Source organism: Primulina huaijiensis, chromosome 14 (genome assembly GCF_012295235.1).
Source record: "Primulina huaijiensis isolate GDHJ02 chromosome 14, ASM1229523v2, whole genome shotgun sequence".
NCBI classification, from domain to species: Eukaryota; Viridiplantae; Streptophyta; class Magnoliopsida; order Lamiales; family Gesneriaceae; genus Primulina; species Primulina huaijiensis.
Window position 1 is genome coordinate 14,796,792 of NC_133319.1, and position 14,064 is coordinate 14,810,855.

The 14,064-nt window shown below is 35.2% G+C and overlaps 3 protein-coding genes across 5 annotated transcripts; 1 reads left to right on the forward strand and 2 right to left on the reverse strand.

The window, feature by feature from the left end:
- The first annotated feature begins 129 nt into the window (after positions 1-129).
- LOC140956819 (PX domain-containing protein EREX) lies at positions 130-8,314 on the forward strand. Of its 2 annotated transcripts, none has more exons than XM_073413691.1 (11): positions 130-556; positions 1,046-1,156; positions 1,659-1,757; positions 1,965-2,051; positions 3,570-3,678; positions 3,790-3,979; positions 4,045-4,423; positions 6,526-6,690; positions 6,772-7,014; positions 7,319-7,537; positions 7,951-8,314. In XM_073413691.1, the coding sequence occupies exons 1-11, from the start codon at positions 311-313 to the stop codon at positions 8,188-8,190; spliced, it is 2,088 nt and encodes a 695-aa protein (XP_073269792.1). In that variant the 5' UTR covers positions 130-310; the 3' UTR covers positions 8,191-8,314. The 2 variants fall into 2 exon arrangements, with proteins under 2 accessions (XP_073269792.1, XP_073269794.1); XM_073413693.1 differs by having other exon boundaries at positions 131-556; positions 3,817-3,979.
- LOC140956820 (uncharacterized) lies at positions 4,965-6,161 on the reverse strand. 2 transcript variants are annotated; one of them, XM_073413695.1, is made up of 3 exons: positions 6,015-6,161; positions 5,796-5,915; positions 4,965-5,718 (listed from the first exon to the last, which is right to left on the reverse strand). In XM_073413695.1, the coding sequence occupies exons 1-3, from the start codon at positions 6,048-6,050 to the stop codon at positions 5,314-5,316; spliced, it is 561 nt and encodes a 186-aa protein (XP_073269796.1). In that variant the 5' UTR covers positions 6,051-6,161; the 3' UTR covers positions 4,965-5,313. The 2 variants fall into 2 exon arrangements, with proteins under 2 accessions (XP_073269796.1, XP_073269795.1); XM_073413694.1 differs by lacking the exon at positions 6,015-6,161 and having other exon boundaries at positions 5,796-5,977.
- Positions 8,315-8,437: 123 nt separating the features above from the next.
- LOC140958009 (uncharacterized) lies at positions 8,438-9,883 on the reverse strand. The gene is made up of 3 exons (XM_073415414.1): positions 9,751-9,883; positions 8,821-9,337; positions 8,438-8,740 (listed from the first exon to the last, which is right to left on the reverse strand). Exons 1-3 carry the CDS (start codon positions 9,881-9,883, stop codon positions 8,587-8,589), a joined length of 804 nt encoding a protein of 267 aa, XP_073271515.1. The 3' UTR covers positions 8,438-8,586.
- Between the last annotated feature and the right edge of the window lie 4,181 nt (positions 9,884-14,064).

A 14,064-nucleotide genomic window follows, 5' to 3' on the forward strand; every position in this document is an offset into this window, starting at 1 on the left:
GGTTGCTCAATGCCTCGATTTTTAGAAGCCGTTCGATATGAAAAATTATCTGAAAAATACGAAAATAAACAAAAAATAAATATTTATTTAAAAATAAAAAAATCCGTCTAGACAACCGGCTATGGAACTAGCTGTAGGCCATGACAAGAGTGCGTCTATCACCTACATCTGTTTAGAACATTGCTTATATGTGAAACAAAACTGGTAGTTATACAAAGGTGGTCTGCAGTTGAAATCAGGCAGTGAATGAGCAAAAATTTCCACGAACAAAGAATATTTCACTTTCAATCCATCGAACAACTTGCGTCCTATGAATCTGTACGGCATCAATTACTCACTCTTCGACCTCGGATTAATCGATCCCGCTTTGATCGAATCCATTTCAACCCGTCATCAGACAACCAGTGATGGAGAAAACCAGCAAAAGGAAGGAGAGAATTTATTCGGGTCTTCAAATTTAATTGAGAAAAACGAGATGACCTTATCTCAGCATCGGCACGATGGCACTTCGCCGCTGCCGCTTGGGATGGAATGGAACCCTCCTCCCCGTTTGTGGGTTAGATTTCTCCCTCCTAATGGGTTTTTACTGGAAAAACTGAAATTTTATTCTATTCAGTTGTGATTCCGTGCTCAAACCTCAAAATTTGAAGTTTGGTTTAAATTAACGATTTTTTTGTAGATTCCTGTTGTATTGCGTTATAGTTTTGATTGCATAGGCTATTTAGAAATTCTAGCAACTCAAGTAAAACTTATAGTTTTTGAAAAGTAAGGTATAAATTTGAAATGATTCCGTTCTCGCCTCAGGAAGGTGACTCAACCTTTTACTGAATGCATCAAACTGTTCACTGTTTGAGATAGCCAGACTAATTATTTATCATGTTCTGATCTACGATCAGTAAATAACTAATATACTTGGTGATCATCTATAACCAGAACTGTCATTTGACTTAATATCTGCCTGATATTGGCCATTGTGAAGTTTTAAGATGTGTTTTTTTATGCTCGTGTAACTTCGTAGATTATGTCATGCACTTTTCCATTGTAGGATGGACCAAGTACCGTCTGGCCGCATGGTTTTCACACTGGATGGAGTTATTGTGTTACCATTCCTTCTTGGACTATCTTATCTGAACCAGGAGGTTCAGAGCCTGTGGTGGTATAGACTTTGTTAATTTTTTCCACATTCCTTTTTGCTGGTTCCCGTTAGGTATGATTGTATATAGTTCATTAGTTCTAATAGGTGCTTAAATAAATTCTCTCCAGTTTCAGTTCGGCTTTCTCTTGCATTTTCTCATAGTTTTAGGTTCTTACTTCCCCGGTCATGCAACCTCCGCTTCTTAAACCTAAAAAAAATGAATTGAAATTACAAAAGCCCAAAACAATGGAAAATGATACATCCAAGCAAAACAAGTAGTAGTACATAAAGTAATAATATGCAACTGTATGTTTCTTGAATCAGGATAACTTTCTGGCAGAATAATTTTTTGTGTAAGGTGGATGGGTTGTTATGACTGTAAGATAGATCCTTTTGTACAATTAATCGCTCAAACAGGGTGAAATTACGAGAAAAAATCTTTGAACTGTACGAAGAAGATCATGCATGCATGCATTACACCTGAAATTTTGATATCGATTGTTTTAACATCCGTTTGTGACAGTTTTACAGGGTTCAAGTAGGTTTGCAGTCACCGGAAGGGGTGACCACCACACGAGGATTGCTAAGAAGATTTAGGGATTTCTTGAAGCTTGCCTCTGCTGTAATTTAGCATCTTTTATAAGACTATTTACCCGTTTCTCATAAAGAGATGATAGAAATTTCTTCGATCATATCTGAATATTGTATTAATTTATGATTTACTATCTTCTATAATATTGATAGTAGTGGTGAGTGAAGTTTTTGTTTCTTTCTTTTGCCAATTAAAATGCTTTAAACTGTAACAATATTTCATGTTTGTATTTTGCAGCTCAAAAGGTCTTTTCCCAACAAAAAGTTGCCCACAGCTCCTTCAAAGAGGCTCTTGAAAATAAAAGGCAGGGAAATTTTGGAGGAAGTTAGCACCTTCTTCTTCTTTTCCCCTTTCTTCGCTCGTATACCATTGTAGTTTATCTTCTGCTTATCAAAGTTTTAGAGTACTGCTTGCAGTTGAATGTATTTATTTGTGCTTTCCATAGAGTATCATACCAAGTGTCTTCACGTGTAGATGGAATGCTCTTATACTCACATGTAGAGGGAATGCTCTTATACTCGCACGTAGAGGGAATGCATTTGCTAGTTGTTATTGTCTATACAAATACATTTATACATTCTTAGTTGGTTTATATATATACATTGTAAATTTGTTAGATCACGTTACTTACCATTGTTCTCGGAATTGCTCTCCGCCGAGTTCTAGGAAAATTATTGTCTAATCCATTACGGGGCTACTTAGGGCATATAATGATAGGGAAATCCTTTTCTTAGTTAAAAATGATGTTAGAAACAAAAAATTTATGACACCGAGTTTCATAGTAGAAAGGGGCTTTATTTATCTCAATTTTCCTCCCTGGAAAGTCCAGTTTCATTATTACAGTTGTGAGAAACGAACTTATAAATTTGTAACGCATTAGAGTCTTCAGCCTATTTATGTTGAGTCTGCAAGATATAAGTGTAACGATCATGAGCCATTAGGCTGAACTAACATAAGCCTTAGCCCATAGCTATGCACCACTACTAGTCATGGGTCGTTGGGATGGTCCAGCATGAGCCGTAGTCCATGTCCATGCACCGTCACTCATAGAATATCTCATCCTTGGAAAGTGGTTTCTTTCGCCTTCCCCAACGCTTGAACACAAGACCTCCATGCTTAAGTACCTAGAGTCCTAAAGTGTTGGTACCAGTTGAGCTAGATTTCATATTTTTTATCTAAACGATTCTATACAATGAACAGGAACACAAAAGCGACAACGCTTCATATCTATTTGTCTTTCATTTAGCATCTCAAATTAATGACCTTCTTGGGTGGGTATTTGAGAAATGATATCATGTAATTTCTACCAAAGAACTTTGGGATGCAAACGTTTTCCTTGATTCCTTAGTCTTATGGTCATTTTATGCCAAATTTTGCATTCAATCATCGTGGCACCAAGTTGAGATGATTTGATTTATCTCTTGTGGTGTTGTCATTTTCTTTGGTTATAGTTTCCACAGCTCAAGTATTTGGTTGTGGTTTTTTGGGCAACATTTCTTAATCTGTTCATACTAGTCATTATTGTTTCAATTGAAACTCATGGTTTATAATGGCAGCCTAAGTTTGTTGGTTGTGAGTTGAATTAGGAGTAATGATACTGTGATAAGGGAAGTCTTGAAGCACAGATCATAGATATGTACCGAGACATTGACCTAATTATATTTGCTAACAAGGCAAGTATAGGTTTTATAAGCTCTTGTAACTGGATTTAACTGTTTCTATTCTCGTTACTGTTTCTACGTTGATGATGCCTCATATGTTTTATAATAGAACAGGAATTTGTGCTTATTAATGTCAATATTTTTTTATACAATACCATCATTAAGTTAGCAAGATTCACAGCGTAGGTGCTCTTGGGAGGAGTGGATGACAAAGGTACTCTCTGATATTGATATCTCAAGAAGTGCTCCTTCAGCATGCTTTCTTGAGTTAGAAGCGGCTGCAAGGTCAGGTATGTATCTTTCCTTGCCGGATAATAGGATTGTCTCGTTGTTCAAATGACATACGTATTTATTTTTAAGGTGAACTCGCATGCTGCTAAAAGTAAAATTCTCTTTTCAAGCTCATTTTCCTCAAACTTGCATTTCAGCATTCAGCGAGTCAAGTCATCAGGTGCTGGACATGAATTTGAGTTCCAATATTGGCACTTCATTAGATCCATCAAATGCTTCAGTGATTGCCGTCAACTCAGAATTGACATCAAATTTTGATGATGATTCTATTAATGAGACACCTGAGGCTCTGTCGTCCAGGTATGTGAAGGCTAACTAGTTTGGTTTCAACAAGGAAAATCCAATTTCTAATCATGTTTATCCAGTCTGACAGAAACAACCGTAAATGAATCGTGGTTACGAAAAGGTGATCAGAGAATTGACAATGCCGTAGCAATGGATGAGATTTATCTAGATGATCCACCGAGTGATGTTTCAAGTTTGTGGGATATCCACCGGCAGTGTAGTTCTTCATCTCAACATTCTGCAAGCTTTGTACCAACAGAATTCAGGGACACACTTTCCATATCAGGTTCACAATTTTTACATGATACACTGGTAATTCTTCCAGCAGAAGAGCAGCAGAAGATGAACAGACTTCTAGTTACCATGCAACAGCGGTTAGTTACATCAAAAACCGATATGGAAGATCTCATGGCTAGATTAAATCATGAATTTGCTGTAAGACAGTATCTAACTACAAAGGTAAGTTTCTAATCCTCGTTCACTTTTTCTGTTTTCTTCAGTAAGTACTGCTTCAAAGCTCACATGATTGTTTTACATTTGTGTTGCATATTACATTACATGGAAGAAATATGACTTAATATAGTATCCTTCAAATTTCTATTGGAACTACTGGTTTGAGTGAGAACCTCTTCCGTGGCTTAGCTAATTTACAAAGTGGAGAGGGATATGAAGGCATACTTGTCAGCTACCACCATAGACCTGAACCCTTAGGTGGAGCACAAGCATATGAAAGACAGTAAATAAATCCATTTTTCCAAGAAAGAATACAAAGAAGAGGACAGAACGAGAATGGTCAAGAGAATTAGGAATGCATTCTTCATGTAGTTTTTATTTACTCAGGATAGATTATGGAATTTGATTTCCTTCAGTAAAGGGAGGAAATATACTCCGAATCTTATGGTCATCCTTTTGGAGCCATAGGTTCCTGGCTATCTGTCCCTATTGTCATTTTCAGAAGAGGAAGATAGGTTCTACTTTCTGTTAGTTGTGGTAACTTCAGGGTTGTAAATGGCGGGAGGCGGTAGCGGGGCGGTCGGTGACCGCCTACCGCCTCGGCCGCCTAGGCGGTTGAATTTTTTTAAGTAACTTTTTTTTTAGATAATCATGCAATATAATCATAAATAGTCATCATTTTTATGTAAAATGTGCAATTAAATAATGTTTAAGCACAAAGAAGCTTCATACAATATAATATCATCTAGATAATGTGCAATTAATAAAGATTCATCATCATATTAATGCTATTATGCTAACAAAGTAATATAATTATTTTTACCAAAAAACTAAGTTTAAATTCCAAAGTTTCAATCAATTATCTATCATTAGAACAAGTAGTAGACTAAACATAACTAATCTTCCAAATCATCTACATATGCACCATCTATTACATCCATGATCCTCTCATCATCGGACTCAAAATCAACATCTTCTTCATTCTCCTCCTCCGATGTATCTAAATTTTCGTCAAGTTCTCTAATGGGGATGTTCCTTGCACTCCTCTTTGGATGTAGCACTTCATCCGCTCCCGAGGCCTCCGCTACCATTCTCCAAGTAAGTCCTGAACCCGGCTCGACCTCATCTTCATCACCATCATCAACAAGCCAACCTTGAGCTTCACTAGCTTGAGAGGATAGAAGCAAATCTCCACCCATTTCTCTTTTACTACTCTTCTTCATAAGATTGGCATTGAATTTGACATATACAAGATCATTCAATCTTGATGTCTCAAGCCTATTCCTCTTCTTAGTATGTATCTAAAAATTTAAAACCATTGTTATTAATAAAAAAAATGATAGATAACATAATTTATGAATTAGTTCTCAATATTTACCCCTTCAAATTGACTCCAATTTCTTTCACACCCCGATGAACTACTTGTCAAAGAGAGAAATCTCATTGCCATTTTTTTGTAAGTTTGGAGTGTCACCACCATAATTGGACCACCATCCAACTTAAGAAAGCAAAGAGGAAAAAAATAATTAAACCAAAGATGGGTAAAAAAAAAATACATGTACTGACATAGAATAAAAATAAAGGAAAAAAGATTTACCCGGGTCAAAGTCATGGTACACATCCACCTTCTCATATGCCGCGACAGCCATTTTTCTTCCAAAGTTTCCAGATTTACTCTTATACTTCAGCAATTCATCATTAGCAACGGTAGATTTCATGTCCTCGTCAGCAAAAATTAGCTCAACACAATTCAAAAATTCATTCATGACATTCTAGTCATTTGATATGCTTGAATCTTTGAAGTAAAAAAACGGATTTGGAATATTCGGGATTTGCCTTTACAACAACTAATGTTCGGGATTTGCCTTTACAACAACTAATGTTTCTTCCACTCATCAGTTTTTCAATCAATATTCGAGATTTGCCTTTACAACAACTAATGTTCTATCACTTAGTCTGCAGATGTAAATTATTTTATGTTTTCAGGTGTGAACTTGCGTAATTTATAGAATTCAATTTCCAATATATGAAATAAAAGTCATAATCAGACAAGCACAGACCACTGTCGATATCAGCGGTGTTACATTATATGTTTTATGATATCATAGGCCAAAGATTTGGAAATTGAACTTGAGTCTACAAAGAAGATTGGCAAAGAAAATCTGGAGAAGGCCATTCTTGATGAAAGGGAAAGATTTACTCAAACACAATGGGATATGGAGGACATCAGTAGAAAATGCTTGGAGATGGAGTTGAAGTTAAAAGCTGAACAGGTCTTAATCTGGTATTTCGTGACCATTTCAATTCTTCTTGTTTTATAAAGTGAATAATGGGGAAAGAAATAAAAAACGCAGGATGAAAAAGTTGTCGCTGAAGCAACAAACTCTTCAATCGTTCAAGAGAATGAAGCATTACGGCAAGAGTTAGATTCCGCAAGAGAGCAGCTTAAAAACTTGAAGAAATATCAAGAAGATTCAGATTTGAGATCAAAGTCAGATGTTAAACTTCTTATAAAAGAAGTTAAGTCTCTTCGGAATTCTCAATCAGAACAGAGACAGGAGCTTGACAGAATGGTAAAAGAAAAGACAGAATTGGAGGTAATTTCTGCTCTTAAATCGACTACACTCGACCAATTAGTAAGGTTCATTAATTTCTAACTACGAGCTCAACAAAGTAATTATTATTGCTGACAAAAGACAGACACAGAGAAAATTTCAAGTATCCATCTATTCATTAAATCAAGTTCTATTATCATTGTTTTAATTTCATTTATGGCTACTAGAGCCCAGTAGATAAAAATGCGACATTAGCAGTTGGATAGTTTCTTCTGTTTATTTTTATGCTTTCAAATTGCACAACATGAGTTAATCGTAAATTCTGTGCTCATTCTCTTCACTCTAGAGGAGACTACAAATGGAAAACCAGAAAACTGAACACAATAAAGCTGCCAATGCAAATTTGCTACATGAGTGCGAAATTCTTCGTTGCCGGCTTGAAGAATGCAGTGTTAATTTTCTCATTGAGGAAGAAAACAAACTAAAGATGGATACTTCATATCCGTCTGATGCTGTCGATATATTGGCTACTTCGGACAATCGCATTGGTCTTCTTCTCGCAGAGGTATTATTCACGACAGACTATAATATATCATCCTACATATAAAAGAAAATAAATCACCAATAAACAATACAGATGGAAGTGTTTTTGGTTGGAGAGATCATCCCACTATCCTTAATACGAGTCCAGATAGTTCACCCATTTTTAACAACGGTGCAAAGTGGTTATCCAAGAACTGACCTGAAATTTTATTTTTTGAGCGATCTGGCTTGCATATCTCAATTTGAGACTTGATCGACTCCACATATGGACCCAAAATCTTTAATAACGGGGAGGGGTGACTTAAGCTGTTCTCGTAATTAATATATTTCGATCCTTGTTCTTAATCTTGTTTGCGTGTGTAGATCTATGAGATAACTCGAATTCATTGTAGTTTATACTAGTAACTGTCATCTATATGTGACAATGTGTAACAGGCACAGCTTCTGGCTCAAGAAGTTAAATCTTCATCGGTAACAAGTCACGAAGGTGGCGATTCAGGTGACCATGAGTTGAGGAAGATGCTATGTAGTGTTTTTATGGACAATGCCATTTTGAGGAAACATGTCAATTCTGTAGTCCGGTGCTCTATTAGTACAGACAACAATATGTTTGAAACTGGAAAAGAAGAGGCCCCTTCACGAAAAGCTGTTCTCAGCAAATTCTTGGAAAAGTAGTGTAACAAAAAGTAATCTCCTTAAATAATTTGTATCACTTTTTTATATATGTAACTTATGCTACCTAGTAATTCAAGAAGCAAAAATGATTTCGAAAATATATGCAGCTACCAGTTATATGCCATCTTCTCCCTTTTATCTAAATAAAATTAGAAAATTAGTCGATTCAAATGTGTTTCATTAAATTTGAAAAATTATTTAACATGATCAGAATCGTAAGTTTGTTGAATTTACTTTCATATTACAGTTCTAGCTACCGTTAGTACTCTCTCAATCAATTTACAAGCATAGCCAATGGTAGACCTCTTTGTATCTTGAAAAAGATCAGAAAAAGGCTGAAATATCCAACCATTTCAGCTATGCTACAAGAACACCAATCCATTTCCTCCCCCTCAATTAAACTCCAAGTTCCTTGATACTAACTGGACCCGTACTCGCTTTCATAGTGATTTCGTGGATCACGTCCTGGATTCCAGCGAATGCAACGAGGAACTCAGCTGCATCGGTCTGGCATAAAACCTTCTTAATCACTAATTCCACTGCTTTTAGCCTGTTAATAAGCACATTGCATGCATTAACAAAGATAACCAAGTTCCAATCATTTGATCAAACAAAGCAGCATACATGGACCTGAGGAGTTGCGCCTTAGCTACAACTCGATAGATTTTCTTGAACTCGGACTTGACACGAGCCAAATCTGTCCCACTTCCCTCGACTGGGCCGAACGGGAGGTGAAGGACACAAGTGGCTTGAATCTCAGTAATTTCCTCGTCGATCACTGCCTCCTCGATAAGTATATCATTGATCAGCTGCGACAAGGCGTGCTCTACTCCAAAAGGGTTGGATAAGGAGTTGATCAATGACCGTAACAGCTCGAGGATGGTGGAGGGCCGCCAGTCGCCAAGCCATGACACGACGGCCAGTTCATGGCCCGGAGACCACTTGGGCATGAGAAGTAGGGCCATATCTGATAGTTTAGTTGAGCCCGTAGCCCTGATGTAATGGGCCTGAAATCGGGTCAGCTGTTCATCAATCAGTTTCTGAATGGTCCATCTTGCTTTAAGCTGTTTCTTTAGCCTTGCTGCTCCAGTCCTCTGCTCTAGCCTCCATGATCCTCCATATTTGTCCCAAGAACGTAACTCTCCTCCTGACAAAATACGAAATTTTCAAGAAAATCCAAGATTTTTTTTACTTTTTTCGAAGGAAATAATTTGAAAGAATTGCTATGAAATGATCCTCGGTAATTTGCATTGTATTTTAATTCAATCTTCCAAGTAAATTTACCAATGGCGAGACATACATAATCCACAAATTTAATGGGGTTTGACGTGAAAAAATCTGTCGTTTGAGTGCCGATATTCGGCTTGTTGGGTCCGTCCCTGTTTCTTGTAATGAAACCTCAAAATTTTCAAAAAGAAAAAGAAACTACGAAAATATTTATGTTCATCTCAAGTTTGACTAAAATTTCTGGCTTTACATGCCAAGAAACAGGAACTTAGAAAAAAAAGCTATTAAAAATCTTGATAAAATTCATAGAAAAAAAAAAGTTAAAATTCTTACGTGATTTCTTGGCTACTTTCTCGTGTATTGTCATGCAGGTGACTTGCTTGGCAATGGTGTCAACATCGCTCAGTGATTTTCCTTTGATTTTGCCATCTTCTTCTTCTGCACCATCTTCTCGAAAATATTTCATGCATAATAATCGCTTTTTATTAAAAAAAAAAAAAAACTTTTACAGTAGATTAAGAATAAAAAATAACTGCACAAGATTGTTTCTGCAGAAGCCGAGTTTAATAGGAGAAAGATTTATGAATATTTACAGAAGGGGTTGAGACGCAGATCTCTTCATTTTCTTGATCTTCTGCTTTCCTACCCTTTTGCACTATGTGAAATTCTGTGGAAACAATAGAGGGAAATGCAGTTGAAATTGCATTATGAATTAACAGTTCTACATTTTTATCAATTAATAATAATCTTGTTCAGAATATATATAAGTGCGTGTGTGTGTGTTAAAATGAAATTAGTATATAATATCCAGTGTTTAATTAGCGAATTTAAATACATAATACTATATCTCAGTATGGTTAAGCTGGTTTATTTTTTATTTTAAGTAGTTTTACTATATAAAATAATAATAATAATAATAATTTAAAAGCAAATCAAAGGTTTCTATTGTTTATATATTTATGTTGTTGAGTTTTGTAACTGTTAACATATGGTGGATGATTTTTAAAATATTTATATTAGTTATACTTGTTTATTGTAACATGTCAAGCTGACAGGTCGGACCGTTTGACACCTTTAATTTTAAATACATAATACCTTTATATCTCAATATCTTGTTTAATTTTTATCTTGCTGATGTTCTCTCAACTTGTCAAGCTTTCTCAACCTGTCAGCTTGACAGATCGGACCGTTTGACAACTCTAATTTTAACTAACACTTATTTTTACACGTATTGCGTGCTTATATAGTTGAAATTATTATCAAAACATGGTAATCGATATTAACGATTTCAAAACTATTTGTAAAAATATGTATGAGCGAAACTAGTAGACTTTGAGAAGATTGTGGCATGGAAAAGGTTTCAACTCCCTATAGGTGAACTCCTTAATTTAAATAATTCGAACGAAACCCTTAGCTAATAGTTATGGATCTTTAGGCCAAAAGTATGTTTAATTTAAGAATTCACAAGAAATAATGCTTCGGAAAGACTATTATAAGGTTAGTAACTCATGCTATATATGGTTGAATACGTAAATCAAAAGTATCCGAAACCAACCAGCTAGAAGTAAGCTTTTGCATCTTATCACAGGAAATAATTATTTTCTTTTTCAACCCACGTCATTAAGCAAACTAGATTCACTGGGCAGAAAGTGGATTCCATTATTTGAAGTCGTGGAAGTTAGCATAACAACTAAGTAACTGAGGAGAATGAAGCTGGTTGTCCTAGTGAAGGAGTTCACAAACTGGTAGTGTCAAAAGTGGATCAGTGAAAATTTGGATATTCGAAATTTTCAATTTTCAATATATGAACAAGATTTGTACCATCGATACATCGTCGCTGTCTGATCGTCGATTCAGTTATAATAAATTCACAATTATTTATTTAATAGATTTATAATCAACTAATTAAATAATAATGGTAGTAGTGATGACTACTATGCACAAGATTCTAATGGAATATTCTATAGCAGTCTAGAATAATTAAATAACTAAAAGGTTAATTAAGTAACTAAATAATGTTTAATAAATTTATATATGTTTAAATAATGAAAATAAATAATCATGATAAGATTAGAATCCTATGAGGATTGTCATATTGTGTTTATATATATGTTATCAAAAGCTGATAACATAAAAATATAACAAAAATACACAATACAATATTTACACAAAAATCTCTTCGCTTCACTAAGCAATTTTCGGTCACCCCATATTTTTAGGAAATATTCCGGTCACCATCCTTCCACCGCGCCCCCGCTGCATTGACATCGGATTTCTGAAATTTCCGCGAGAAATTTTGTTTAGATATCTAATATGATCTATACGACAAAAATACCATTATTAGTGTACCGTGACAGAAATTTTAAAATTTTAGTTTTGACGTTCAAAACATCCTTTGGGCGAAACTTTGTTCCTCTTATACAGGGCCGATCCTAACAATATTTGGGCCTGAGTCTAACTTTTAAAAAGAGGCCTCTGAATCATAATGCGTGTTCATATTTTTTTTAGTTCCATAGCAATTTTTCAAATTAAACCAATATGTTAAAGACCATATAAAAAACTAAATGAATAAAAATATCAAACATGTCCAAAATGATCATTAAAAAACAACTCGCCTAACAGTTTTAGAGCTAAAAATACTAATCAAGTCTGTACAATCAAGTTGTTCAGTAATTTCTTTCTCAATCGATAACATAGCCAATCCATTCAATCTTTCTTGTGACATGGTTGATCGGAGAAAAGTTTTGATGAGCTTTAACTTTGAGAAACTTCGCTTTGCACTTGCCAATGTGACCGGGACAGTCAACAAGATTTTATAAGCAATATGAGCATTTGGGAAACACCCATCCATTTTATTCAAGTAATTCACTACATCAATGGCCGATTTTGCTTCTCTTGGTAATGAGCACCTCAAGAATGTCAACTCCGAAAATAGATCATCTCCATTAATATCAGAACAACCCTTATGAGTCAAAGAATTTTCAAGATTCTTGCAAGACCTCAACAAGGTTTCATCGTCTGCACGTTGTAACCTCTCTAAATTGAACAAAAAACCAAATGTTTCTTTATATTTTTGAAACTGTTCAAATCGAGCTTTCATAGAAGAACGAGCTTGATCGATTATAAAGAGAAAGTAGTTAATTCGAAAAGATTCTGCACTTGACTGTATCACTTCTTCACTATTACTTTCACCAAATTATTTCTTTCTTCGAATAACACGTTTCTCTCGAAATACAGCTTCAATGCCCATCTCACATGCCATTTCTTTAGCTTCAACCATGGCCTTATCGTAACCATCTTCTCTAAATTCTTCAAGAAATAAAACAATTCCTTGTAAAAGTTTGATAGCAACATCAATATCCATATTTTCAGATTGAAGAAATTTGCTCACGGTGTTGATAGCATGCAACAACTTGTACCAAATTACCACACTAAGCAAGAATTCAAAATTCTCAAGTTCATATAACGCTAAGGCCTCAGCTTCACTCTTCGTTTTGGGATCTTCACTTTCATTTGCCAAGTCATACAAAGCAGCTCTTATTTGTGCAATTTGCTCCTTTATAGGTTTAACACTCTCAACATGACTTTCCCATCGTGTTTGTGACAATGGCTTAACTGTCAAACCCTTAACGTGATCTTTGAAAATCTTTCACCGCTTGGTAGAAGAGGAGAACAATGTATAGATCCGTTGTATTACTCCGAAAAATGACATAACCTTAGGACAACAATTAGCCATATCACACAAGGCTAAATTGAGACTATGACAACCACAAGGAGTATAAAAAGCTCTGGGATTCATTTCAAGTAACTTTTTTTGTACACCTTTATGCCTACCTTTCATATTAGATCCATTATCATATCCTTGACCTCTAATATCATCAATATCAAGCTCAAGATTGACTAAAGCATTTTTAAGATGCATAAAAAGCCCAAGTCCCGAAGTATCATCAACATCTAAAAATTGCACCCAATATTCTTCTACTTTTGTGAAACTTTTTGAATCATTTAAACATCGTATGACAATGGACATTTGCTCTTTGTGACTGATATCAGGAGTACAATCTAATATGATTGAAAAATATTTTGCTTGTCTTACCTTTGCAAGTATTGTTTTTCTTACCTCGCTTGCTAACATCTGTATCAACTCATTTTGAATTCTGCAACCAAGATATGTAGTACAAGTCTCATGGTCTTTAATCCGTCGGAGGTGCTCTTTCATTACTGGATCAAACTCTGCAATCATTTCAATCATTTGTAGAAACAAACCATTGTTTTCAACATAAAGTTTTTCACAACTTCCTCGAAATGCTAAGTTATTTTTTGCCAATCGTTGAACAACTGCGATTATCCTCTGTAACACTTGTTTCCAATGTTCTCTTTCTTTATTAATTTGTACTTGTACTCCTGCATCAATCACTTTATTTGTCTTCAATCTTCTTTCCAATTCAAGCCAATTCGTCATACACTCCATATGCTCCTTACTCGCTTCATGATTTGCAAGACATCGACTCAAATTATGCCAATCATTGTATCCTTCATTAGCTAACTGACCATATCCAGTCTTGGTTACTTGCTTCTTGAATAACTTACAGCAAAAACAAAAAATCTTGTTACAAGAAACTGAATATAATAGCCATCTTCTATCAC

Bases quoted from the DNA above. Each gene is read 5' to 3' on its own strand.
- LOC140956820 (XM_073413694.1), bottom strand. From the start codon at position 5,975: ATGTATTTTTTTTTTACCCATCTTTGGTTTAATTATTTTTTTCCTCTT. The intron at 5,719-5,795 runs GTAAATATTGAG...TTAAATTTTTAG, and splicing joins ATTGGAGTCAATTTGAAGGG to ATACATACTAAGAAGAGGAA.
- LOC140958009 (XM_073415414.1), bottom strand. From the start codon at position 9,883: ATGAAATATTTTCGAGAAGATGGTGCAGAAGAAGAAGATGGCAAAATC. The intron at 9,338-9,750 runs GTAAGAATTTTA...GTATTTTGTCAG, and splicing joins GAAAGTAGCCAAGAAATCAC to GAGGAGAGTTACGTTCTTGG. The intron at 8,741-8,820 runs GTCCATGTATGC...GCTTATTAACAG, and splicing joins GCTAAGGCGCAACTCCTCAG to GCTAAAAGCAGTGGAATTAG.
- LOC140956819 (XM_073413691.1), top strand. From the start codon at position 311: ATGAATCTGTACGGCATCAATTACTCACTCTTCGACCTCGGATTAATC. The intron at 6,691-6,771 runs GTCTTAATCTGG...TAAAAAACGCAG, and splicing joins TGAAGTTAAAAGCTGAACAG to GATGAAAAAGTTGTCGCTGA. The intron at 7,015-7,318 runs GTAATTTCTGCT...TCTTCACTCTAG, and splicing joins AAGAAAAGACAGAATTGGAG to AGGAGACTACAAATGGAAAA.